Source organism: Sturnira hondurensis, unplaced genomic scaffold (assembly GCF_014824575.4).
Source record: "Sturnira hondurensis isolate 20B ecotype Veracruz unplaced genomic scaffold, ASM1482457v3 Scaffold0012488, whole genome shotgun sequence".
NCBI lineage: Eukaryota > Metazoa > Chordata > Mammalia > Chiroptera > Phyllostomidae > Sturnira > Sturnira hondurensis.
Genome location: NW_028085119.1, coordinates 4,311,198 through 4,338,636, shown reverse-complemented (window position 1 = coordinate 4,338,636; position 27,439 = coordinate 4,311,198). Strand labels below are relative to the sequence as shown.

The following is a 27,439-nucleotide window of genomic DNA, read 5'->3' as shown; positions in this document are numbered from 1 at the left end:
ACTGTTCTCTGTACATATAATTTCAGAAACGCAAACCAACTGGGACAGATCAGTGTGTGGGCTGGGAAGGAGTGGAGTGGAGCGGGCCTGGGTGGTGTGGGGCAGGGCAAAGGGCAGAGCAGGAAGGGGGAAGGGGTAGGGCGGGGCAGGGGCAGGAGGGCGTAGGAGGAGGGACCCGCGACGCGTAGGCTTCGAGAGTGGCGGGGCGGCAGCGCAGGGGCGGGGCCGCAGGGGCCGCAGGGGCCGAGGGGGGGGCGGGGTGGTGCCGCAGGGCGGGGACTGAGGAAGTTGGAGTCATGGCCCGCCTGCTCCGCGGCTCTTGGAGTCTCCGCTGCCGAGAGGCACTTCTGCGGGCTGTTCGGAGCCGACCAGTTAGCGGTGTCCTCGGCATCATGGCCAAACACGGGGACGCAGGTAGGACGCTGGCCTCGTAGGCCTCGCAGGCCCCGCAGCCCCTCACAGGCCTCGCCGCCGCCTCCCGTTTTTCAGTTCTTCCAGTTTCGGTGGCCAGGACTTGAGTGCCCGAATGCCGGTCCGAACCCGGCTGGGACACTGGGTTGCAAACTTGGAGGGACAGAAGGGGAGTCACTGAGAATTGGAGGAGAGCTATAGATTCTCTCCCAGAATGTGCACACATTTTTTTTTCTTTTGCATAAAATTCTGGGCTCAGGAGGCCCTGACACTTATCCTGGGACTCTAGCTGGAGACCCGCAGTGGGGGAGCAACAGTGGGACACCGCGCTCTCCCCGGAAGGCCCTTCATCTTTTTCGTCGTTTACACTGTCCCTGTGCCCGCGCCCTTCGAGTCGCTTCTCGAAGCAGGCAGTTCAGATCTGGAGCTCCTGTGGATTGGCTTCCAGCCCCGTTCTATTTCTGTGATGTTTCCAGGACCCAGGGAAACACGGGCTAACCCTTTCAACTGAATCCTTGCTTGTCAGGGGCTGAGACCGACAAGGGGAAAGTGTGTACGTTTTCTGCAAAATGCCTCTGGCATCTCTGCTAGATTGGGTCACCTTTACATTTCACTCTTTAGTATGTAATCCCCTGTATTTCAGATCTGCTTCAGGGTAATTTAGTGGCCCTTGTGGATTGGCTTCCAGATCATCTCTGAATCCAGTTCTTTCTGTGTTCTTTGAAGACATTTTAGAGATACCTAATGCTGCTGAAAATGTACCCAGTCACTTGGAACTTTTTATTCCTGGAAGTTTTCACAATGTAGTGTTAAATAGAAGCACCAGCATTATGGAGTGATGGCTGATCCAACATGACTTCCGGTTATGGCCTTCAGAACCCCTTGGTGTCTCTAATCAGCCAATCTGGTGATATTTGTTGCCTGTCTACTGTGTGCCAAGCACTAATTTGCTAAGAACGTCACAATTGTTAGCTGGAGTTCTCTTTCCCCTTTTATAGGCTAGTGGTTTCAGCAGAAACGTGTCCTTTACAAACATACTTGTTGCTGCTCGGAAACAGCCTAATGAATTGTCCTTGAATCTGAAGTTTTTCAGCAATATGAAATTTTGGCCAGACACCAGTACAAAACTAGAGTTATGTAACTTATCAGACACCTCCTCCTGGACGTAGATCCTAAGGAAGTAATTCAAAGGAACAAAGCTATATGTGCAGATATTTTTAAGAGCACTGTTTAAGAACCAGAACCTGGCTGGTGTCCAATGTTCATCAGTTAAGGAATGCTTGCACAAACCATAAAAGTTCAATTCAACAAACTATTAGGCATTCATTGAAAATGATTAAAAGGTAATTAAAAGCTTTGGTGTGGACAGTGTTACTTAATGGCTGTGTTTTGGGCACATCTTGAACTTGATAAGTTTAAACCTCTTTTTTTCTCTTCTACAAAATAAGGATAATGACAAGTAGTCTTGTACAGAATAAATGGGAAAAATAATTTAAAGTATTTTATCACAATGATTGGCACTTAGTAAGCACACAATAAATGTTAGTTACACTTACACATAAAGAAATGGAAAAGATGAAAGTGTAGCCCACATTTAACCCATGTGGTGTGGACTTCAGGAAGGTTGAAGAAAAAAAAATAGAAGACATTGAAAGTGACAGAGGACTGTTCTCCAGCAGTGAGACTTGTGATATACAAGGACAAGGCCCCTATAATTTTGTCATCTAAACAGACGAAGAGCAAATTGAAAAGGAAAGTTAGAAGTATTTGGAAAAAATAATCTGTTGTTTCAAGAAAACATTCTTTGTAGAAATCTCTGCTTGGACTCCATCTGAACTGAAGTTTAAAACAGTTCAGTCACTGAGGTGGTAGAGGAGGTTAATGCTACAGTTAGAGTAGGCGGGGAATCTTTTTACTCCATTTCCTATAGGTTCTTTTATTTTCAGCAAGTAGTTACTGAAATGGCTTATGCGGGACAATTGCAGCATAGCCACTGTGGCCAGAAAGGTGAGCAAAGCCAGGAGGTGGGTGATCATATGAGTATGAGAGTGTTTTAAAAATATGAGCAAATCAAGGCCTACCTTATGGAACACACGACCGACAAGAAATAGAGCCTGTGCAAATCACAGCATAAAGAGAGAAAGGAACCCAAATGAATCTAAGTTTATCAAAGCATAGTTCAAGGTAGAGCTGTGTAGCCATCAAATGCAATAGCAGCAGCAGCCCAGACTTGATCGTGAAGATAGCAAGAGAATGCAGAGGGAATCTGAAAGACCTGAGGTTCAAGGACCCATACAAGGTGCAGGTGATATGGATTGAGGACAGAAAACATCTGCATGCACACACACTCAGTAGCATTAGGGGACCAACCTGAATCCTGCTCTTCAGCCACTGGTGGCCAAAAGAAAGACTTAACTCGTTCCCTTGCTCTATGTTGTATGTACATGCACCTAAATTGCTCTTTGGTAAAACTGCAGAGAATTTACTGATAACGCAACTTTAGTCATTTCCTAAAGCACAGTGGATTACTCTGCTCCGGCTGCCATGACAAAATATCTTAGACCGAGTGGCTGAGAAAACAGAAATATATTTCCTCACAGTTCTAGAGGCTGCAAGTCCAAGATCAGTGTTGGGCAGGGTTGATTCCTCACCCTCCCAGTCCTGTCTCTCCTTGCGGATGGCTTTTTCTTTGTGCTTTCACATCCTTAGTGTGTCTTCCAGGGACACCAGTCAGATTAGGTTAGGGCCCATCCTCACGACCTCATTTTAACTTAATCACCTCTTTAAAAGTCCTATCTCCAAATATGGTTACATTATTAGGCACTGAGGATTAGGACTTCAACATATGAATGGGCTGGGTGGGTGTGCACAGTTCAGCTCTCAATACCTAGTTTAAACATCTTCAAGTGATGCAGATCACATATATCCTGGCCTGAGAGTACCAACAGACCATTTGTCATTTGGCTGTCAAGGCAGACTCTGTCTCCCCTTGACACAGTCACCTAGGCTGGCAGATTGGCAACAACATGTTTGTAATTGATGCTTGAATTGGTGCTTCATCAACTAGTTTTGACACTGATGCCCACCCATGAAACCTTTCACACACAATAATAGTGTGAAAGGTACATATAGGTAAGGGTTAGAAGAGCCATGACAAATGTAGTTTCTTGTTGTATTTAGATGAAAGAGTAATTATTCTGTTTAACAATTTAAACGTAAATTTTTAACTAAAAACAGTTGCAGCAGAGGGAGAAGGTGGGTGCCTGAAAACAGGTTGTCACCCTCTAACAGGTGTAGTGAAGTAGAAAGCCAGGAAGAGGGAGCTGGGATGCGTGCCTTAGGTTCGGAGCTAAAGCATGGGAGTCCCACGGAATGCAGCCCTTCGTGAATTCCCCTCTCTACTGTCAGCTGTTACGTTGTACTGCATGTTGAAAGGCACTAAGGGCAATACTTTCAGGAGACAATAGGTTTTGTTTTTTTTCTCTGATCCCATCCCATTTCCTTCCCAAAAGGAGATAGATAGGAAGACAATGGCAGCTTTATGAACTCTAAATCCCAACTGTAACACCAATAGTTGAACTTCCTCTTAGCTATCCATTAGAAATAATGCAATAATGTAAGATCTTTGCCAACGCCAAGAATATGTGTGGAGTGACATGGCAGGACAGATATCTGAAGGGTAAGGAGAGCTTTTATTATTGTGCTCCATTGCTCCTTTCATTGCTAGATGTCGGTAATAGCCCGGATTCAGATTTCACAAATTCCCCTCAAGGACAGAGTTTAGGTGCTGTGAGGAGGAATCAAGGACAGTTCATTCTAACTAGCAAAGCCTGTTTTTACTCTTACCTTCTGAATTTTCACCTTTTGGAGTGGCCTTTGTGTGACCACTCCTGGCTTAGATCACATTCTGACACACTGACACAGGCCAGCTCTTAGCATTTTGCCCTTGGTTGAGGGCTTACAAAATGTAGTTACACCTGTGCACCCACCAGTTTTTTACACTGTCTAAAGTGGAGTACCTCCCACTTCCCTTTGGGTTAAGCATGTAGTTCACACTCATTAAAATTAGTTCTGATCCCAATTGCTCTTAAAACAGCAACAGAAACAACTCCACCTGATAACCAAGCCTAAAATGATTTTAAAAATGTTTTCATCATTCTGTTGGCAGTTTAGCTTGCATTGCTTTGTAAACCACCTTTACTTTTATCTTGAACAGTTATCCAAAGCTTATGTGGTCAGTAAATTTTTCTGTTTAACTGGTTTCCGTATTTGGTGTACTCTAGGTCAAGCGTAGCTCCACAGCTCTCCCCTTTCCTTCCTAAATCATCAATTTATCCTTTCCACTGGATCAGTCCCATCAGCACATTAGGGTACTATGATTTCTGTCGTGTTAAAAAATGCTTTTGACCTCACTTTCCTTTCTAGCTACCCCCAGAACTCCTCAAGAGACTGACCCAGAGGCACCTCTGTCTTTCCCTCCTCCTTTTCTCTTACTAAATCATTCCGATCAGATTCACCCCCACTCTACCTAAACTGCTCTTTTTCAGGTCTGTCAGTCATCTCCTGATTTTTCAACACAGTAGATTATTCCATTTTTATTAAAATACTTAGCTCCAGGACGGCACATTCTCTCGGTTTCCTTCCCATTTCTCTCTGTGGCTCCCCATAGCATCAGCCTGTATGTTTAGAGTGCCTCAAGGTCAAGCTCTTTGGCCTCTGTTTGTCTACATTCACTGAGTTGGGGATTGTCCAGGTTCGTGGCTTTAAATACATCTTAATTCTGAGGAGTCCCAAATTTATGTCTCTCCCAGGGCCTCTCCCTGAACTCTAAGTCCATATTTCCAACTGCCTACCCAACCTCTCTATTTGAATATCTAGTTGACATTCTTAAACTTACATCCAACACCAAGTTTCCAAACCTGCTCTTCTTGTCCTCTTTCCCATTGTCCAGTACACGACCAGAGCCTTGGAACAGTGACCGTTGACCCTTTTCCTTCTCTCATGCTCCTCAGCTGATCCACCAGCACACCCTCTGGCTCTGCCACCCGAACGTGTCTAGTGTCTGGCGGCTTCTAAGCGCCTCTACTGCATCCACCCTGACCCCCGTCTCTTCCTTCTCTCAGCCAGATTATTTGTTTCTTTTGTGTTTTCCTGGCTTTAGCCTTTGTCCGGCTTCAATGGTTTTTACATGTATATCAGCCACTGATTTTTTTTTAAATGTTAGGTCAGGCCATACCTCTGCTAACTTCCAGTGATTTCCAAACTTACTCAGAATAGAAGCCAATGTCTTCACAATAGCCTTCAAGGTCCTGAATGATCTGGCTTCCACTAACTTTCTGTTCTCAATTCACTAACCTTCCCCTACTCACTCCACCCCAGTGGCTCTGTTCTCTTTGCTGTTTATCGGATGTGCTAGGCCCACTCCACCTGTTCTTCTTCTTGCCTACAGTGCTCCTCTCCCAGGTATTGACATGGCATGTTTGCTCATTTCCCTCAAGTATTTGCTGATATGTCACCTTTTTAAAGTTATTTTTAAATTTTTATTGTTGACATTATTACAAATGTCCCCCACTTACCTTACCTTCCCCTTTGCCCCCCTCCACCCAGCCCCTGCACCTCCCCCAACTGCACCACACTGTTGTCTGTGTCCACCAGCTACACATATATGTTCTTTGGTGAATCTCTTTCAGTCCCCTCTGTGACCCCCTCCGAGACTCCCTGCTCTCAGATCTGTCAGTCTGTTCCATGTATCCATGCCTCTGGTTTTATTTTGCTTGTCAGTTTATTTTGTTCTTTAGATTCCACGTATGAGTGAGATCATGTGGTATCTGTCTTTCTCTGACTGGCTTATTTCGCTTAGCGTAATAATGTCCAGGTCCGTCCATGCTGTCACAAAGGCTTCTTTCTTTCTTCTGCTGTAGGAGTGGTCCATTGTATGAATGGACCACCGCCTTTGGATCTGCTCATCTACGGATGGGCACCTGAGCGGCTTCCAGATCTTGGCTATTGTAAATGACTGTTATGAACATATGGGTGCATATATTCTTTCAGATTGGTAGTCTTTTGTGACTACTCCATTGGAAATTGTGTGTTTACATGTGCACATACATACATACACACAGACATGAATACATACGTAGACACATCCTTACTTCCTAATCACCTTTGTGATTTTTTAAAAATCACCTGAAGATCTATATTCTTTACTTATTTAGTTAATTTTACTTCTACTTCCTAAGGCAGTGATTCTTTGTGTGTTTTCTTTACCCCTGTATCCATAACATTTAGAATATTATCTGGCACACAGTAGGTGCTCTATAAATACTTGTTGACTGAATGAAAAAATGAATATTTATTAAATGCCAAAGCACTGTAATATATACTAGTGATACATTGAACAAAGACAGTTATTTCAGACTTCCAGCTTCTAGACTAATGAGACATCCAGACAAATTACCCTGCAGTTATTGTGATTAAATAGCCTATTAAGGAAATACTGCAAGGCATGAACACAGAGGAATATCTTGCAGCTCAGATTTGGGGAAGGAGGATGGTGGTCAGGGAAGGTCTCTTGGAGAATGTAACATGTAAACTGAGAACAGAGGTTGGAGACCTCCAGTTTCTGGTTCAGAATATAGGGATCTTGGAAGTCTTCACTCCATCTTAACAAGTAAAATGCTGAGCAAAACCTGACGCGTTCTGGGGAACTCAGAGGATTGCAGTTCAGAAGGAGTGGGGCATAGTGGAAGGGAGGAGTTGAAAGTGCTAACCAGAGTCAAATCACACAAGGCTTTGCAAGTCACATTGAGGAGTTTGGAATTTCACTTGAGTGTATTATGTTGTATTGAATAGTTTGGGGCAGTGAGAAAAAGGAATTGATCAGGATCCACAGGGTCTTACAAAAGAGACTTTTGTAATGTCTATGTGGGAGGTAATGGTGGCCTAATGTAGGGTGGTAGCAGAGAAATGAGAATGAACAGATCTGAGTCATTTAGGAAGTAGAACCAACAGGACTTGGTGCAAGGAAAATGGAAGAATCATGGGCAATGACCTGGCTCTCTGGTCTGAAACATGTGAGGAGAGGAGCAGATTTGGGTTCAGGTGGGGTGGGCAGAAGAAGGCCTTCTGTGCATGTAGTTTGAGATGGGACATCCTAGTGGAGATATCCAGGTGTCGATTGCGCAGGATGGGCAAATGTAGGTTCAAAGTTGTTCACATGGAAAAAGACATGCAGGTTAAGATTGTTACAATAGCTTTATTAACTCAAAAAATCATCATTCACAACTGACTTTGCCAAAAAGTAGGCAAAGTAAGCCTACTTTTGCCCACCCCTGTATATTGATCTAAAATTCGGCAGAGAGATATAGCATGGAAAGAAAAGTAGATTTGGGAGTCTCATCATGTAGATGGTTCTTGGAGCTACCAAATGGATAAAACCCCAAGGAGCACATGTGGAGAGATGGTAGAAGGAAGCCTAGGACAGATAGATTCCTCTGAAGCACACCAAGATTCCGGGGTGGCTAGAGGAAGAGAAACTGAGGCGACTGATAGGGAGTAACTGGATGCTCAAGAGAATTTGGTGTCATGGAAGCCAAGGGAACAGAACACACCCCCAAAGAGAGAATATCGAGTGTTAATACTGCTGAGAAGTAAATAAGGATGAAAGGATGAAATGTCCCTAGGTTTTACTGAGAAGTCCTCAGTGATCCCTTGGAGAACAGATTCAGTGCATTGATTGCAGGGGTGGGGGGTGGGGGTGAGGCTGTGTCCTCAGCGTGTCACACCCTGTGACATGCTGTCCATGTTGCTGATGCTAACTTTGCTTACTTGGATAAGGTGGTAATTTCTACATTTTTCCATTTTAAAGGAATATTTTCTTCCTTGTAATTAATAATCTTTGGCATCATATTTTGAAAATGTTTGACTATTCCATTCTTCAACAGCTTTCACCCAGGTGGTTTAGAACCCCTTGATGGTTCTTGATCGAATCAGTTATTATTTTATTGATTTCAAAAATGCTGATTTTAAAAAATTTTATCATTCCTTCTCCATTTATTACTTGGCATTCTGCCTAATAACTCTGAAAGCTACTGAGCGGTAAAAATTGTCACATAAATATATTTTGCTTGCTCCCCAAGAGATGAGTTCCTGAATTGAGCTATATTTCCATAGTAAAAAATAAATTTCTGTAGCCTTATAGAAACTATTTAAGAAAGGCCAACATTTAGTATATGTAACAGGCAAAAACCCTTTAATAAAATGTAAACAACCATAAGGGATCAAGAGTATGCAATACCGAAATAATATACATTTATATTATTATAATATAATGTATAATATAATATTATACCGAAATAATATACATTTATATTATTATAATATAATGTATATTATAATAATGTACATTATTATAACCTGATGATGAAGATATATGTCTTTTCTTGCTGAAAGAGTGTTTAGGAATCTTTTGTAACCAAAATGAATTTCCAGTGTGAGGTTCTGACATGTTTGACTCGTGATAGTGAGATCACAGGTGTTTAACATTCTGTCTTCAATGCAATGGCCGGGTTATTCACCCTTTGGATCTCTGCTTTCTCATTGAGGTGGACAAATTACAAGATCCCTTCAAATTCGTAATGTTGGATGATTAAAACATTCATTATATATATATTGGTTTCCTATCCCCCTTTGGCTGAAGAGAATAGGGCTGACCCTGGAACAACAAGGGGCTTAGGGGTGCAGTTGAAAATCTGCACATAACTGTGAGTTGGCCCTCGGTGCATGCAGGTTCGCTGCTTTGAATCAAATATACTGTCTGGTCCCAGTTATTTTGTTTGCATCCATTGGAATAGAAGTAGTAAGATGGAGGCCAGAGAAAGGAGGAGAAAGGAAACAAATTGTGAACAAAAACTGAAGCATTAGAATGGGTTCTGGTGGGTCTCTGTTTCCCTTTCAAAAGTGTATGCTCTAAGGGTCTCTTCTTTTTTTCCCCACACAAGAAGGATTTTTAATAAAGTCTTTCCTTGACAAACAAAATCAGAGATATCTTTATAAACCCGCAAGGGAGAGGAGTTTAATAACCCACTAGCTCAAACTTCTTTTCTTTCCAATCTCTCAACTACTCCCAGCTGTATCCTGACAGGAACTAGTGCTTTGAACATAGTAATGGAAGAAGGATCAATTTCTTCCCTTAGGTACCTGAGGAGAATTTATTCTGCATTGTTTCATATTTCAGCTGCCTCTTTAGCTTCTGTGCCCCAGGGGGACTAGGAAACTGGCTCTGTACTTATTACTCATTTCTTATTAAACTAATGACTCAATTAAAGCATTTTATACTGGGGCTTTCTGGTTTCTGTGACGAATGAAGGAGTGGGAGAGAGGGGAGGGAATGACTTATTCTGCTGGGTAATAGTGTAGGAGAAAGGCTGAGGATCAAAAGGTCATTGTGCCTTTTTGTTTTAATTTTAAAAAATCTTATTTAGCAGGGTCTCTTACAAAGCATGAACCATCTCTTGCCAAGAGTGAGTGGCGAAAGAAGCTGACTCCAGAGCAGTTCCATGTCACCAGAGAAAAAGGAACTGAACCGGTAAGCTAAACCGACTTACAGTTTTCTGATTAGAGGCATAGAGAGTGGGATTGGGGTAGATCTAGTTACAAAACCTAACTGATCATCCTCCTCACAGACCACTGATACCCACCAGCTGTAGAAACCAGAAACCTACCCCTGGACAGGCCACTCTCTGCCCTCCATCAGCTCACCATCTATTCTGCCCCCCAGTCACCCCTCACCACTGTTGCTGCTGCCCTGCTGGTCCGGGCTCCCACCATCTCTGATTGGGCTGCAGGGGCCTCCACTCCTCTACTCACAGCCATTCGTGCTCCTCGTCTAGCCATTCTCCACCCGGCCCCAAAGAGATCTTCCCAAAACGCAGATCTGACCACATCACCCCCCTGCTTAAAATCTTTCAGTGGCTTTCCACTGCTTTCAAGGTAAAGAGAAAACTGTTTAAATAGCTAATAAGGCCCTAACGGCCCTGGCCCCTACCTCCCACCTCCATCCTCAAATCCTGCCATTTTACCTCTTAATCTCTGAACTTTGGCCACACTGTCCTTCCAGCTCTCAAACACCTGGGCTCCCTCCTCCCCTAGGGCCCTTGTACCCTGCATTCTCCTTTCCCATCACCATCGCTCCACCCCCCGCTAATTCATGCAAACCTGTATTTCAGCTCTCAGCCCAAACCTCACTTCCTCAGGGAAGCCTTTCCTCAGCTCCAGTGTGGGTTTGCTTTACTGGTCCTTTTCTTTCGTTGCACTTGCCCTTGCTGGCACATCCCTAGCACATAACATGGCATCTGATACTCAGAAAATAAATTGCCTGAGTGTTAAGTGACTGAAGACTAAGAGGCGAAAACATTATTTAGACTACATTGAAGAATCTAACCTTTATTCACTTCCTGAGAGAACAATCCTAAGTGGTTCCTCATTGTAATATCACTTTTACAGCACTGCATTTCTTAACAAGTGGCCTGTCTTAGACCCTAATTGGCCACTGGAATATAGCTATTGAACTTGGCTATTAGATGCTTTAATTTGTGCAGCAGACCCCACAGAGCGGACTATAGCACAGTGGTTTTGCAAAATTGTAGAGTATTTGTAAGTTCACTTTAGCAGTTTCTACAAAGTTCAAGTAGCTGTCCATGTGCATGTGGCCTTATAATCATGGTCTTGCCCTCTACTTCTGTGCTCAAGTCATAAGACAGGCCAGCAGATCCCAATAGATTTTTGTGAAAGACTGGTATTTTTGCAAACTTCCTGTGGGTGGGATTTTAATAAAGCCTTAACTGGGAAAGAGACTATATTTGCTGTTATTGCATGTGGCATAAGGGAGCCATACATGATACTCGGTACAGTTGTGTGCATTCCCAGACTATTCTAGGCCAGACCTGTTCTCAGGCAAAGCTTGGTATACGTACAGGGCCTGGAGATGAGCTGCCTGATGTTTAGAAGAAAACTGTGGGATTCTCAAACAGATGGTGCATTATACTCTCTGCTTTTGGCCATTTTACAAAATGAGCCTCATCTGTTTTAACCAGTGTTATAAATTCCTTCCACTTGATCCATTTCCACATTTAACTTTTTAAAATATTGCAGAACTATAAGCCTTTGTTAGCTTCATAAGGCCAAGGAAAAAGAAGTAGAACATCTATGCTTTTTGATTGGTGACTCCAAATTAAAATTGAGTTCCATGTGTTTTTATTGGACAGCAATAATATGCTGGCCCTCCACTAGGCGTGATGAAGGAATTTATATCCTGGCTGAGCAGTAACTAAAAGTCAAATATCAGGAGAAGGTAGGCTTTATGCTGGCCATCCTCTGTCTGTCCTCCAGATCTGCCTGCCTCTTGCTTTACCGCACTCTGAGCTTTTGGAAGAGTAATCATCTCCCTTACCCTCTGATTACTGATTGAGTTTACCATTGGGAGATTCCAGAGAGATCAGATGGCAGGATGGAGAACTGGGGTCCAGGGTCCCCTCTGGAGCTCTGTCCTTCCGGTGCAGATTGAAGCTGTAGCAGGCAGCCCTCACCTACAGTTGCAGTGTCACAGGTTCTGGTAACTGCCCCTTCCTTTGGCCCACAGGCCTAGCAGAGGACTTGTGTTCTGTGGTCACTGTCCCAGGGGTGCTTCACCCTCCCTTGCTGGTTTCCATTGGCCCTGTCCACACTTTTTTTTTTGAGAGAGAGCGGAAGGGAGGGAAAGAGAGAGAGAAATATAAATGTGTGTGGTTGCCTCTTATGTGCCCCCTACTGGGGACCTGGCTTGCAACCCAGGCATGTGTCCTGGCTGGGAATCAAACTAGTAACCCTTTGGTTACCAGCCCAGTGCTCAATCCACTGAGCCATACTAGCCAGGGCTTCCCACCTTTGTAAATGGTTCTATATTAAATTATCTGCAAATTATCCCTTTCCAAGGTGTCATCTGTTTCCAGCAGGTTTGTTGTATTAACAAGATCACAGAAGGAAGAATTCTCTAAGACAGTCCAGACTGTCTTAGTCATTTCCGGCTGCTGTAACAGAATACTATAGACTGCAGGGCTTAGACAACATTTATTCTCACTGTTCTGCAGGCTAGGAAGTCTAAGGCACCAGCAATTTGATGACTGCAGAGAGCTTTCTTCCTGGGTTGCAGATGGCTACCTTCTTTCTGTGTCCTCACATAGTGGAGGAAGAGAGCAGCTTCTCTCCCATGACTCTTCTTATAAGGGTGCCAGTCCCATTCATCAAGGCTTTACCCTCATGACCTTGTCACCTTCCACAGGTCCCACCTCTAAGTACCATCACATGGTACTCAGGCTTCAACAAACCCTCAGTCCGTAGTACAGACATTGAAAACCCAACGGGTATCTTGAGTGTCATTCTGTCTCTCACCTATTCTCCTCCCATACAGTCATTTCAGCTCTGTCTTCTAAATAATTCTTTAACTCGCCCTCTTCTTTTTATTGCCACTGCTCTTGCCACAGCTGAGTCCAGGCCTGTATTACTGGCTTTTTGGTGGTTCTTTGCCTCCAGTGTTTTCGTGCCCCTGCTCCAGCCCATTCTTCACATAGATGTCGTGTGCACACCCAGTTTAAGTTTCCACTGGACACATACCAGGTTTTCAAGTAAACACTAGTATGAACAATTGAGATGGAAGCTGAGTTTAGCCCTAAGTAAGAGCTAGGACATAAAAAGTTGGGGAGGGAAGAAGGAGACATCAGGAAATCGGGCAAAGAGGCAGCTCACAGATGTCATTTCATCAAATATGTCAGTTAGCACTTCCTTTTCATTTCAGTATTTTAAAGTTGTAATACCAGTTCCTTGTTACTTCCTCTGTCCAGCTGCCCCCTACAATGACAAAATTATATTTTCAATCTAAGCTGGCTGTCTGAATCCTGTGACTGGGCTTTTCTAGATCAACTTCAGAACTGGGAGCTTTGGGGCATATGTGTCTCATCAGCCCGGGTGGGAGGGATGTGAAACTGCCTGATAGATCCTCTTTCCCAATGTTGGGAATGAGCATTCCAGGGGACAGGCCAAAAAACGACCAGCTCACTACTGTCCAGATTTCTCCGGCTAAGTTTAAGGTCTTTAAAGAGGGAAACATTCAAAGTGCCCAGATTGTAGGCTCAGGAGGTTATTGATATTGTCCATTATTTAGCTCACTGGAAATGTGCTGTTAATACCACCACAGGGGACTCGAATGTTTGACCTGTGAATTTGTTGAGCTGGGAAATCTAGAGTGGCTGGAAGGGTCCAGCATATTTCCTGATCAGCTCTGTGACTCGGGGAGCCATTCTGTTCTTCTGCTTCTCTTCCAGCCCATAAAATGGGACAGTGGTTCATAGTTGGCTAGTGCAAGGGTTTCTTTTTCTTTAATTTTCTTTGACAAAAAAAAAAGAATTGGACAAAAATGGTCGTTTTTTTGGCCAGTGAATTTTTTTGCCAGTTTGCAAAATAACATTTTAAAAAATTGACTCAGCTTAGTCATTGCCTCAAGTTTCCTTGTGTTCCTCTCAGAAGACCTTTACACCTGCAGGCTCCAAAGCCCCAATTAACGTAGTGATTTCATCTGTGCCGTCACTTAGGCACTGGGAGAATCTACCTCATTATTTAACATTTATTAAGTATGCAGTGTCCTCAACACTATGTGAAGCATAGTGAAGGCACAACCCTGATTTCACTGACTCTACTTCTTATATATTCATATTGCGTCTTTAATTGGAGATTTCAAAGTGTTTTCGACAGGGGACTACATTGCTGTTGCATTGACTCTGTTGCAATGGAGAGAAATCTTACACAATCCAGGGGACTGTTCTCTCCCCTTTTCACAGACTTTGATGTTCCTGGATGAAAGGTGCTATGTAAATATAGGACATTATTAATGTCGTAATTTGGATATTTTGCGCAATAAAGGATGGGTTATAAATAAGTCTGCAGGCTGCTTCATTGGGTGTGTGGTAATTTTCTCTCTGGTGATATTTGCTCTTTGTCAAATTGGTACAAAAGTTCCCCTGTTTGGGTACTCCATCTTGGATTCAAATCTACTGTATCATCTCCTGCCAGAGTTATGAGAAGCCTGAACGTAATGTATCTAATTGATTTTCAGCCTTTCAGTGGAATCTACCTGAATAACAGGGAATCAGGAATGTATCACTGCGTGTGCTGTGACAGCCCACTCTTCAGGTGAGATAAAGGATCCAGAGATCTGGAGGAGGACAGACCTCAGCTCTGCCTCCTTTGATGCCTTGGATGAAAGCACACCCATGTTGTTTTTAATTGCCCTTCTCATCTGGCATGGTTGCTATAAGGAGAGCTATTTATATAAGATACTTGCTTGTCTTAATTATTTGTAATATTTACAACAATTAACAAGACTTCTTAGCCTATATTCTTTCTTTCTGTATCCCCAAGAAATAGCAAAATAATAAAACTTGGTGGGTACCTTAAAGAAAAGCTATTAGCATTTTTTCCCTGGGAAAGTATTTAAAGAAATCTGAACCCTAATAGTATTTGCTTAGCCACGTGATTAAAATGATATCTCTCTCGGGAAAATGGATTTATAATTCAATTTAGGAAATGTAGAATTTTACGAGGACAGATTCCCTACAGTGCTTGACAGAAGTGAATACCATGCCCTCTTCTATGTAGCTGAAAGTAAATTTAATTGTCCCTTGATTTCAAAGCCTCTTTTAAGGCAATCAGGATCTGAAATCTCTCAACAAAGGCCTTTTTGTTTAGACATGCGGGAAACAGTCTAAAAAAAAGTAGATTCAGTGGAGAAGAAAGGAAAACATCTTTGAAGTCTTGTTTTTCAGAACTTCAAAGATGTTGTTTTTTTCTTTTGCATCAACCCTAAATTGGTTTAGAATAAAATATAAATCAAGCCAACTCTGTGAGTCTTCCATTAGGCAGTGCTTCATTATGTCCTTTGGGCCTTGGGCAGACTGGGCTTTCCTGCTAATGTGGGCGGAATTTGGAAAGCCAGATCCCGCCTTCAAGGTTGAGGAATGATTAGGATTGATTTTTCTTTATGCTCACAGAAGGGCAGGCCTTTGCCCAGATTCATTCATTCTGTCATTGGCCAGTGAGGAGACATCTAAGATGACAGTCAGCCAAGAATGGCCTGGGGACAACTAGGAGACAAAGGTTAATTTTGACACAGTAAAATGTGGGGTGCATGTTTTTGAGACAGTTGTGCCATGACTGTTGGTTCTATTAAAGAGAAGTAGGATCTTGAGATGGCCAAACTGCTTTAAGCCAAAGGACCATGTTGTAACAGTATCAAGGACTGCCTTATTACTGTATGGTAACCAGGCAGATGTTCTATTTCTGTCTTTGGACTGTGAAGACAAATGATTAGAAGCCATCCTTGTAAGAGCATTCTCCTATGTTTTATTTTTTGGGTTTTTTCCTTCGATGGTGTTCCAATTTATGCAATAGTAAAGTCGAGACCTTCTTCCTACCCAGTGCCGACCACCCTCTCACCACATAGGTCAGGCACAGATTCACAGAATGTGGGAGCAAGGAGGACCCCGGACACCGGGGCAGAGGACTCTGTCTGGTGGAACTCTCTGCGATGATGGAATGTTCTATGTCTGCTGTGTCCACTGTGGACCACTGATCTCATATGGCTATTAAGCACTTTGTGGCTAATGCCACTGAAAAGCTGAATATTTTATTTAATTTTAATTAATTTAACTTATAAGGGTATGTGTGGCCGGCTGCTGTTGTGGCACAGTGGTAGTCCAAATTGAGGAAGTTGACTGACCAGCCCCAGGTCCCTAAGGTGGTGAAGCGGCCAAGACCGACAGGAGAGCTGGCTGGTTCTCCAAAAGCCTGTGTACCGAGTGGCCAGTTGGCTGAACTGCCAGTTCACCAACCTTATTTGTTTCTTTTCAGACACTTAGTTTCAGTTGAATAGTTTTCATTTTCTTTTTTAAAGGATTTTGGAGTTTGTTTCTGTTCTATTTTGCTGCTGCTGCTGGTGCAGCCAAGACTAAGAGAAATAAGAATATATTCATAAGAATATTTAGGTCCCAGAATATTCTTTTTTTAAAGATATTTGTTATACTGTAACAGTGGTTAAGGCTGCCTAGAAGTACATCCTCGCTCCATGGCCCTTTGGTCTTTGGTAAATTTCTTAATCTCTCTGTGCCTCAACTAGGTCCCCTGTAAAATGACCATGACAGCAGTACTGAATTTATAAGGTCGTTGACAGGATTAACCTGGTTATGAGTTAACACATATAAGAACCTCAGAGAAATGCTTGGCAGAGGCCAAGCACTCAGTACCAGCAGCGTTAGCAATGATAATCTTTCTCGGAGCTAAGTATATGAATGTATCTTTGATCATGAGGAATTCTTGGGAATATATTCTAATTAATGAAAATTTATAAATGAAGGCTATATTACGGAGCATACTTGTCATTCAAGAGGCTAGCCTTGGGAATGTATTCTTGTTTTGCCCCTCATTTCCTCCCTCACTGTGTCCCAATTTTCCAGGCTTAATTATAGGGGGCAGATTAGAGAAAAATAAACGTTTCTTCAAACGCTTGTATGAAGTCAAAAGGAGGTGAAAGTCAGTCACCCAAAACTACATCGCTAAAGAGTTGAGTGGATGTGGGACCACTGCCTCTTGGCAGGCGGGCTCGCAGCTGCCCACAGAGTTGGCTTCACGTGGAACCACCGTGGTGTGTGTTCAGGGAGAGCTCCTGACTCTCCAAATCAGAGACCTTTAACTCAGGGTTTCCAGGGTCTAGGATACTCAGGATGTTACTGATCCCCTGAGGACTCCAGACTGTCACTTTGTGACTTTGCCCCCTTCCCGCTTCCTCTCTCCACCTTCCTTCTCCCTCCCTTCGATACCGATTCCAGAAGTGTTTATGAAAATCTGGGTCATACACTTCCTGGTCATAAATCTTAGAAGAAAACAGAGAGTTGGATATTAGTTCCCTTTTCTTTAACATCTAAAGTCCTAAATGTTACTGGTAACTAACATTGTTTAAGACCCTTTTTTGAGCTGCGATTCCTTCAATAAATGGAAATTCTTCTAAGATACCTAGGTTGCAAGTTATCACCAGGTGCCTGAGCTATCGGTTTGGGGGGCTGTAGAATTTCCAGAAATAAATCATAAACCAGAGTGTATATGAGAAGAGATGATCCAGAATGGTTGTAGTTTTTCAAGGATGGGCCTTATAATCTGTTAATCATTTCAATATGTATGTTGAAATTTCTAATTGGCCTTAATATTTAGGTTCCCAGTCTTGAGTGATGTATGATGGCCCTCTCATATTACTTGGCAAAATCTCCAGTTTCTGTTAATTACATCAATAAAGGTTTATTGTTTCCCATAAAATGTTTTAAATGACTTTTTATAAGTCTTAGATTCATTCATTAAAAAATTTTATTATATTCATAATTCTCCATTGAAACTTCCTTGATGATCACTAGTTTATACACAATGCTGAGGATGGGCAGGATATGATTAGATGATACTTAAGATGTTTGTTCCTGGGCCAAAGTGACACAGATGAATGTTTCTGAACCCTTGGAAAATGATTGCAAAAAATCCAACCCGAATGTGCAGACACTTGTAATTGGACCCACAACTATTCAAATTTCATGGATATCTGTTATTAACAATAATGGTGATATTAAAAATAATAGCTACTGATTTATGTACCAAGTGTCTGACACTATGTTATACAGAAAGTATCTCAATTAGTCCTCTCAGCAACCCTGTGAGGCAATGATGCCATTACTAATCTGTTGATTAGGACGCTGAGGCTTTAAATGATTAAATAACTTTCCAAGGTCACATAGAAGTAATAGGCAGAGCCTGGATTCACACCCACGTCTTTCAGAAGTCAAAACCCTTACTCCTCAAAGTCCTACCTGTGGTTCTCCAACCTGGTCTGAGGATCCCGAGAATTCCTGGGACCTTGGAGGGCATCTGTGAGGTCCTGCCTTTTTTAACTACGTAGTTGCAAGGCCTCCTCTCCTTCCACGGGAACAACGCTGCAGCAAAGCAAACGCAGAAGCACATGTGAAGACTCAGTAGTCCTTACTTCAGCTAGACGTTAAGGAGATTTGCCAACCTGTAAAACAGTGTGACTCTTCTCGCTGTGTGCTTCACTTTGGAAAATATAACCACCCGTCAAAGGGTCATTTATTTTTTGTCTTGTTTTGTTTTTCTTAAAAATGTTATTTATATATTACATATATATATTTATATATGTAATGAAGTTACATATATATATATTCATTACATATATTTATATATATGTAATGAAGTTATTGTTTGTAAAAATAAGTGACTCGGGAGAAAAAATTAAAAATAATATGTATATATTTTTACATTCTCAGTTTTAATTTATAATTTGTAAAATATTGATATACACAACTCATGTAAACACAAACTCTCAGCAATCCTCAGTACTTCTTTAGTGTTAAAGGATCCTGAAACCAGAATGTTGGAGAATCGCTGAATTGTGTTAGATATTTCTACTAAGGTTTGTGGTCTAAACTGAGCTGCTTTCCCTGTTCATGATTATTTGCCAGATTTTTTTCACTACACTCAGCTTTTTTTACAAGGTTTATAATTAATTTCTTCTCATTTTTCCTTAGCGCCATCTCACTGCCATTTAAAATGGAAAAATCTCATTTCCTAGTGCCGTTTAAGAGAGCCTTCTTTTAAAGCACTTTGTGGGTCTTTGGTGGGCAGATTGCTTGTTGCCCTCCTCCTCCTCTGGCCCGCCCAGCCTTCAGCATCACTGGTCCCTGTGAGCCTTCCCCAGGAAGGTTCACCGCAGTGATCCACTCAGAGCGACCAGGTGTCTTCATTAATAATAGTAATAACTATAGTGAACGTTCATTCATAAGCATTTACCATGTGCTCCACAGAGTAGCAATTTAAATTCTCAAAGCATATTCATAAGGTAGGTATTATCTCCATTTTACAGAGGAGAAAACTGAGGCTTACTTAGAGAGGTGAAGCAGCTCACCCAATTTCACACAGCTAAGAAGTGGCAGGGGCAGCTCTTGGATTCCCGCAGGCAGTCAGGCGTCTGTGTTTAGTTAAACCCAAGTTTTTGTTGCTGAAAGTGGCTGTTTCATCAGATCTCACACTTCTCTGACACTTCACACTCATGATGACCTCCTTCAACCACTGTTATTTTATTGTAATGGCCCCCCTTTTCTACATTTAGGGCTCATGGATCCAATCTGTGTTTCTTAATATGCAACACAGTTCATAAAGCTCCTAGTGTTTTTAGGTCCTTGTCGAACTTTGAGAGGGAAGCCTGTAGAATCAAAGGAACAAGAAATCCTTTCATTGCAATGGGACTATGTTTGATAGTGAAGGTGCAGTAGGCAAAACTCCTGTAGAATTGATTGTCGCAAAACTGGCCCTGGGATGTGGCAGAAGAGGGAGGGAATCAGATCTGCTCGGTAGAAAAATTGGTTGGGGCATAAATGCTAATAACGGTCCTAGCAGCTGTAGCTTTGGGAATGTCTTCCTTAGTTCTGAGAAAAAGTATTGCTCCGGCACTGGATGGCCCTCATTCTCTGAGGCCCATGGAACGTCTGGCTCTGATGAAAGCAACACAGGAATCCTGAGACGTGTGGACACCTCGTTAGGATCAGTTCGCACAGAGGTTGTCTGCAAGCAAGTGAGTTTCTTTGTTTTGTCTGTTTGGTTTTCCCTGATGCTCCCCCAAGTGCCACAAAGAGCTTTCTGTCCTTGTCACATCTAGTTGTCCCCGAAGCCCATCGGGTTTCTACTCAGGCTGCTTCGATCTCTCTCCCATCATTCTCTCCCATCATTCTCGGTGGGTTAGAGGAAGAACCTTCCTGGGCCACTCTCTAATAGCCTCTCCTGTTTCTAGCCTCCCAGAGCTGGAAGCTGAGTGAGCATATGAAAGAAAGAGTTGGCCCTTCACATTCTGTTTTTATTTATTGGGGTGACACTGGTTCACAAAATCATACACTTTTCAACTGTACAACTCAATGAAACATCATCTGCTCACTGTGTCATAACCCGTCGCCCAAAGCAAAGTCTCTTTTCACCCCCATCTATCCCCCCGTGGTCCATTTTCACCTCTTCTTCCCTTATTGCCCTTTGGCTATCACCACACTATTTTCTGTAGTTTTTAAATATGTATTTGTTTCATGTGTACAGCATAGCGGTTAGACAATTCTGTAGCTTATGCAGTGATTTCCCTGATAATTCTAATACCCACCTGTACTTTACATTCCTGTGACTGTTTTGTAACTTTTTGATCCCTTCACCTTTAAAAAAAAATTTATTGTTGAAACTATTACAGATGCTCTCCATCCCCCCGCTTTGCCCACCTCCACCCAGCCCCCACTCCCCCTTCCCGTAGCCTTTACGCATTTTCTTTGTCCATGGACTAAGCATATGTGTTCTTTAGCTAATCTCTTTACCTTCTTTTATCCAGTTCCTTCCATCCCCACCCCTCTGACATTTGTCAGTCTATTCCATGTACCCATGTTTCCATTTCTATTTTGTTTGTCAGTTTCTTTGTTTTTTTAATTAGATTCCACATATAAGTGGAATCATACACCATAAGAGATCATATGGTATTTATCTTTTTCTGACTGGCTTGTTTCACTTAGCATAATAATCACCAGGTCCATTCATGCTGTCAGAAAAGATAAGATTTTTTTATGGTCAAGTAGTATTCCATTGTGTAAATGTTCCACACATTTTTATATGCTCATTTACTGATGAGCACTTAGGCTGTTTCCAGATCTTGACTATTATAAATAACACTGCAGTAAATATAGGGATGCATATATGAGGTCTATCCAGAAGATATCCAGCCATGTAATATGAAAAATAGAGACATTTATTGAAGAAGGTACAAGATACAAGAAACATTGTACTTTGGGCAATGACACCTCAGTCCCCTTTAAAGTAGGCACCTTGGGACCTCACACAGTTCTCCCAATCACTGTCAGCTGCCCCTGAATTTCACTGATAGTCTGAAATCTTTTCCCTTCCAAAGATGATTTAAGTTTGGGGGAAAGCAAGAAGTCACAGGGCAGCAAATCTGGGCTGCATGGGGCCTGAGACAGCTGGGTGATTTGATGGTTTCGCAAAAAGACTCTGCATGAGACATGATGCGTGAGTGGGTACATTGTTGTGATGAAGCTGCCGATCACCAGTTTCCCATGTCTGTGGCCTTCTAAATCATGTGATTAGTTTTTATGGAGGAATGTTCAAGCTTAACGTAAAATTTGATGCAGATTCATTGCTCTACTCACTTATTTTGCATCCTAGAACCACACAGTACACATGCTCACTCAGTGGCCCCACTGACTAGTACAATGAAGCTGTCACTGTTCACTTATGCACATTCCAGTCCACTCACTCTGGATACCAGATTACATCAATGTGTGTAAACTGTTCTCATTATATTAATGATGGCTGGATTTTTTCCGGACAGACCTCATTTTTTTGAATTAGTGTTCAGGATTTCTTAGGGTATATCCCCAGAAGTGGGATTGCTAGGCCAAAAAGCAGTTTCATTTTTAATTTTTAAGGTATCTCCATACTGCTTTCCACAGTGGCTGCACCAGCCTGCACTCCCACCAACAGTGCACAAGCATTCCCTTTCCTGCACATTCTCACCAACACTTGTTTGTGGCTTTATTGATGATGGCCATTCTGACAGGTGTGAGCTGATATCTCGTGGCCCCTCACATTCTTTTGAACAGGGACAGGCAGCAAAGGCCTAGTGTGGTTGGCATCTCTTCATTTTCCTCCCCAGTCCGCAGCATGTCAGTGACAATCAGAGGGACACTGCAGGTGACAGCAGCACACTGTTCCCTCTGTGAGCTAGGTAGAAGACAGTGCTTAAGTCTGGACAACAGATTTATGTTGATATCCTGTGTGTTCAAATGTTCTGGTTTTACAAAACACCAAGGCAAGCAGATAAACACGTAGTCTTATTTTCAATTAAAAATAATAATACACTAGCTACAACATTATTGAGTAACTCCCCAGGAATTGTGTAAATGCTTTCTATGCATTATATCAGTTCATTGTCACACAATTCTATTAAATAGCTACAGTTATTATTATCCCTATTTTATGGATGAGTTAATCAAGGCCTAAGCTCAATAACATGCTCGAATTCTCTCTGATAAAACAGAGAGCTATTTACCACTGCTGACCTCTACATTCTTTCATTTCTTAAACAAATTCAATAGACTTTTTCCCCACACCCATGTCAAACACTGGGTGACCACATGGGGTTTGTCTGTCTACTTTTATAATGTAAAGAGCTTTTTCTCATTGGAGAAATGACAGAGGCCTCTCTCCTTTGCAGTGTGAAGCTCACCTTGGCCATGTGTTTCCTGATGGACCTGGGCCCACTGGTCAGAGGTTCTGCATCAACAGTGTGGCACTGAAGTTCAAACCAGGGAAACCCTGACTCTCTCCAAGAGTCCCGTTCCCTTGCCTCTCCTTCGTTTAACCCTCAGTTTTCAAAATTCGCCTGACTGACTTGTTCATTTAATCCCAAACTGGGCTAAGTTTGCTGCTGACATAAATCAAGTCATAGCTTCTCTAATAATTTATTTGTCTGGAATGAACTTGACCCTGACTCCTGCTCTGACTATGGAGTCTCACAGTAAGGCAGAGGGACAGCCATTTCCAGCCAATTGGCTCCTGTAGGCTCTACCTGGGATCTGAGGGCATGACTCTTTGGGGACATGAGGAGGCTGATAAGCAAAAAATTCTCTACAAAACTACCCTGAAGTTTCCATTGTGGTTAAGTCCTCATGGGCGTGTACAGATGAGGGGTCAAGTGCAAAAGAGGAAGGGAAATAGGGGACTGATCGACAAGCCAGCAATGAAAGAAGCACCGCGGAGTAGGATCATGGAAGAGCTGTGCTTTGGGAGGCACATACGGCTGTGGGTGGGATGCATGATTCTTTTTCAAAATTTAGAATGTCTTGAACATTCTAGGTCCACCCTTGTGGCCCTCAAATAAGTTCCGATGGGAGTGTGTTAGATTTCAGCGATAATGAGTAAAAATGTCTACAAAGTTAAACTTCAAAATGTTCAAGATCAAATATTTACTAAAATTTATGTTTGTTTTTTGTCTAAGCCTATGAATTTGCTCTTTTATGAAAAAAGACTCTGAATCAAATGCCAAAAAATAAATAGATCATATGGTTGTAGGCATTTGTTTATTGCTAATACCAATGGCAACTGAAGTGTGCTATAAATTGAGAGTCTTGAATAATTTACTATTGAAAGTGTTTGAATCATTTTACTTGGGATTTATGGGCAGAAAGAAAACTTAATTATTCCATTTTTCTCTTGATTCGCTTGTAATACATGATTTACTTCTTCTTTTAGTGACTGCCTTGGAAATCACAGCATACATTCTTAACTTGTTATGACCATCTGAAAATTATTACTTTCCTATTTACTTCTCTAAAAATGCTAATGTTAGAACACTTTAAATTTCATTACCACCCTCCCATATTTCATGTTACTGTTGTCACGTGTTTAATTTTGCACACACATGAAACCCCACACATTGTTCATGTGTGTGCCAACATCAGGTGTATTTACCTGAATGTTTGCAACTTCTCTGTTGCTCTTCATTTCTTCCTGAAATCCCATGTGCGATTATTTTTCTTCTGCCTGAAGGACTCCTTTTACTGTTTCTTTTAGTTCATGAGTCTTAGTGGTAAATTTCTCAGTTTTTGTTGGTGAGAAATGTATTTATTCTCCTTTCACTTTCAAAGCTTTATTAAGGAAAAATTTATATATAAAAATTGCACATGTTTAGTAAATTTTTGTGAGTTTGGTCTCCTTTCATTTTCGAGGAATTGATTTCCTTGGATATTGAATTCCAAATTGGAGAAACTTTATTTTGGTATTTTAAAGTTTTTGGTATTTTAAAGTTCCATTGTCTTGTGGCTTCTGTTGTTCCTTCTGAGAAGTCATTGGTTAGAGTTATTGTTGATCCTTTGAAAGTAATGTGTTTCCCTCCCTCCCCAGCTGTTTTTATGAATTTCTGTTTTCATTTGGTTTTCATAAGTTTGTGATGTGTGGTTATCTTTGTGTTTATTGAATGTAAGACTCATAGACTCTGTGAATCTTAGGTTGATACTTTTGCTAGTTTGGGAAATTCTGTTATTATCTCTTCTGTATTGCTTTTTCCCTACTCTCCTTCTGGAACTTTAATTACACAAATTTTAGACCATTTATCATCACATTCCATGCACCTCTAAAGCTGTTTTCTATATTTTCTCATTCTTTCACATTTTTTGTACTTCAGTTTGGAAATGTTCTGTCAATATGCTCTCTAATTTACCCATTTCTTCCTTTTGCATATCTAGTCTGCTCTTAGATACATCTTATGAGTTCTTAATTTTAATTGTACTTCTTTTAGTCCTAAAAATAGCCATTTGATTCTCTTTTATAGATTATATTTCTCTGTTGAAGTTCTCCATAGGTGTGTTTTTCTTAATATTTTTTATTTTTTCTTGAACACATTAAGCATAGTTTTAAAAGCCCTTCCTATCTAAACTTTGGTATCTGGATCACCTGCGGGTGTATTTTGTCTTTTGATTTTTAATTATGTGTTCTTTGCCTTTTAGAATGTGTAGGAGTTTTTTAATTGAATTTCAGATATTATGTATCTTTAAAATATTGCACCCCAAGCCCTGGCCTGTGCAGCTCAGTTGATTGGAGCATTGTCCCATAAACCAAAAGGTTGTGGGTTCAATTCCCAGACAGAGCACATACCTAGAGTACGTACAGGTCCCTGATCAGAGGAAAGACCAAACCATTTGGTGTTTCTCACATCCATCTTCCTCTCTCTGTCTCTCTCCCTCCCTTCCCTGCTCTCCAAAATCAATGAGCATGTCCTCAGGTGAGGATAAAAAATGCATATATTGCACTCTTACCTTCCTCTAGAGAGGTACGCTTTTCTCTGTGATGAGTAGATAGAGTGGTGGCCACTGTTTCATTTCAATCCGACAGGAATTTAATTCAATTCAGTGTGTTACATTGCATATCCAGAAGCTGGTTGTACACCTGATAAGGCTCAGTGTACCTCTGTTTTACCCCTGACCTTCCAGCCTGAAGGTCAACTGAGAGCCTGTGTATTCTGTGAGGCCTTCATCGTAAAGCAGTTTGAACTTTTAATCTCTGCTCACAAAACTGATGAAAAACAATGCTCTGCATTTCAGAGGCTTTCCACTTAGGGTTTTAGCCTCCTAACCCACACAGGCCCCACATTCAAATGTTCTAGGAGGAGAACTAGCCATTTCCCTAGGGCTCCAAGTCTGCTTAATGCTCTGCTCATCTCTGTGTCCCCTGGGAGATGCCCTTTGTGGGCATGAAGTCCAGACTCTTGTCAGAATTCATGACTGGCTAGTGATCCCAGGATACGAGTGGCCTCTGGGGTTCTTCTCTCCCTGGAGTTTGCGGGGCAGAACAATGTTCCCCAAAGAAACCCAAACCCGAGTCCTCAGACCTGTGAAAGGTTCTCTGCAGATGTGAATAGGTTAAGGACCTTGACACAGGGAGACAGATTGTCCTGGATTATCTGGGGAGGTCTGTCCTAATCACATGAATCCTTAAAGTGGAGAACTGTCCCGGCTGAGGATGGAGAAAGATGTGCTGGTGGAAGAACGGGCAAAGAGATGTTATATTGCTGCCTTTGACGGTGGAGGAAGAGAGCCACAAACCAAGGGATGTCAATAGCCTCTCGGAGCCAGAAAAGGCAAAAATGTGGATTCTCTGCTAGGGCCTCCAGAAATCTATTTGATCCCAGCAAGACCCTGTTCTCACAGTTGTGTGAGATAAATATGTTTTTTAAGATGCTGCATTGTGGTTATTTGTTACAACAACAATAGAAAATGAATATAGGAATCTCTACTGCAGAAGATTTCTGCTGCCTACGGAGAGATAGTTTCCGTATTTTACCCAGTTCTGGTAGCTTTTCTGGATGAGAGTGCTGGTACACTGTTAACTATACATTGCTCCTGAGTAATAACCTACAATTTTTAGTTGTCAGTTTTAACTTTGCCTTCACAAACATCTGTGTAAGGGAGACAAAGACAGAATGTTTATCTGTATTTTATATTTGAAACGGAAGTTCAGGAAGCTTAAGCAAATTACCCCAAATCAGATAATGGGTAAGAAGCCAAGTCAGGATTACAACACAGGTCCCGAGACCCCATGCCCAGTCCTCTTCTCATTATTCTACCTCCTACGGCCCATGATCAGAATCAAGGACTCTTGTTTTTCAAATTACTTACATATAGCAATATGTGCTTATTTTAACTGTACAATTTACTGAATGTTAATAATTTTATGCAATCATATAACCTCTTCCATAATTTTTCTACTCTTTTCTTTCATGTTCTTCAGGCTTGATATGCTTAAAATAAAAATGAATTTTCTTGGCGAGAACCTTGCCCTTAACCTTGTTAGTTTACCCCTCACACTAAGGTTAGGCATGCTGGGTAACATTGTAGACTCTTCTGGTTTTGCCATAGTGACACTGGTGGGGCATTCCCTTGATGTCTACGATATCACTTTTCTTGTACCTTCACGTGTGTGTGGCCAAGGGAATGGCTCCATGCTTCCTAATGGGCCTAGAGAACTTATAATGGGTTCCTCTCCTCTTTCTCTTTGTTTCTGCCTTTTTGGTGAATGATTGGAATATGGTGGTTCTGGCTGATGCCTAATAGTCTTGCTGGACTCATTCTGTGGTACTGGGTGAATCAAGATGTTTTGTGCTGGAGGCTGACAATGAATACAGATTACCGTATTCTGGCTTCCAAACTTTAGTGGGTTTTAAAGTATATTCACTATATTATAGCCAGTTAAGATCTTTTTAAAGTACACTTTATTGATTATGTTATTATAGTTGTCTCATTTTTTTCTCCCCTTTATTCCCCTCTGCCTTTTATTCACACTCCCACCAGCATTCCCC

At 41.8% G+C, this 27,439-nt stretch overlaps 1 protein-coding gene across 4 annotated transcripts in view; it reads left to right on the top strand.

Moving 5' to 3' along the window:
* Positions 1-276: 276 nt before the first annotated feature.
* MSRB2 (methionine sulfoxide reductase B2) overlaps positions 277-27,439 on the top strand; it is a 29,907-nt gene continuing 2,744 nt past the window's right edge. The window contains exons 1-5 of one of the 4 annotated variants that reach the window (XM_037060809.1): positions 277-414; positions 9,897-9,997; positions 14,555-14,631; positions 19,942-20,116; positions 22,802-23,275. In XM_037060809.1, the coding sequence (XP_036916704.1) occupies positions 297-414; positions 9,897-9,997; positions 14,555-14,631; positions 19,942-20,116; positions 22,802-22,906 (576 nt within the window). In that variant the 5' untranslated portion in view covers positions 277-296 and the 3' untranslated portion in view covers positions 22,907-23,275. Of the gene's footprint in view, positions 415-9,893; positions 9,998-14,554; positions 14,632-19,941; positions 20,117-22,801; positions 23,276-27,439 lie in introns of those variants that run through there. The other 3 variants (XM_037060810.1, XM_037060808.1, XM_037060811.1) reach the window with 3 other exon arrangements.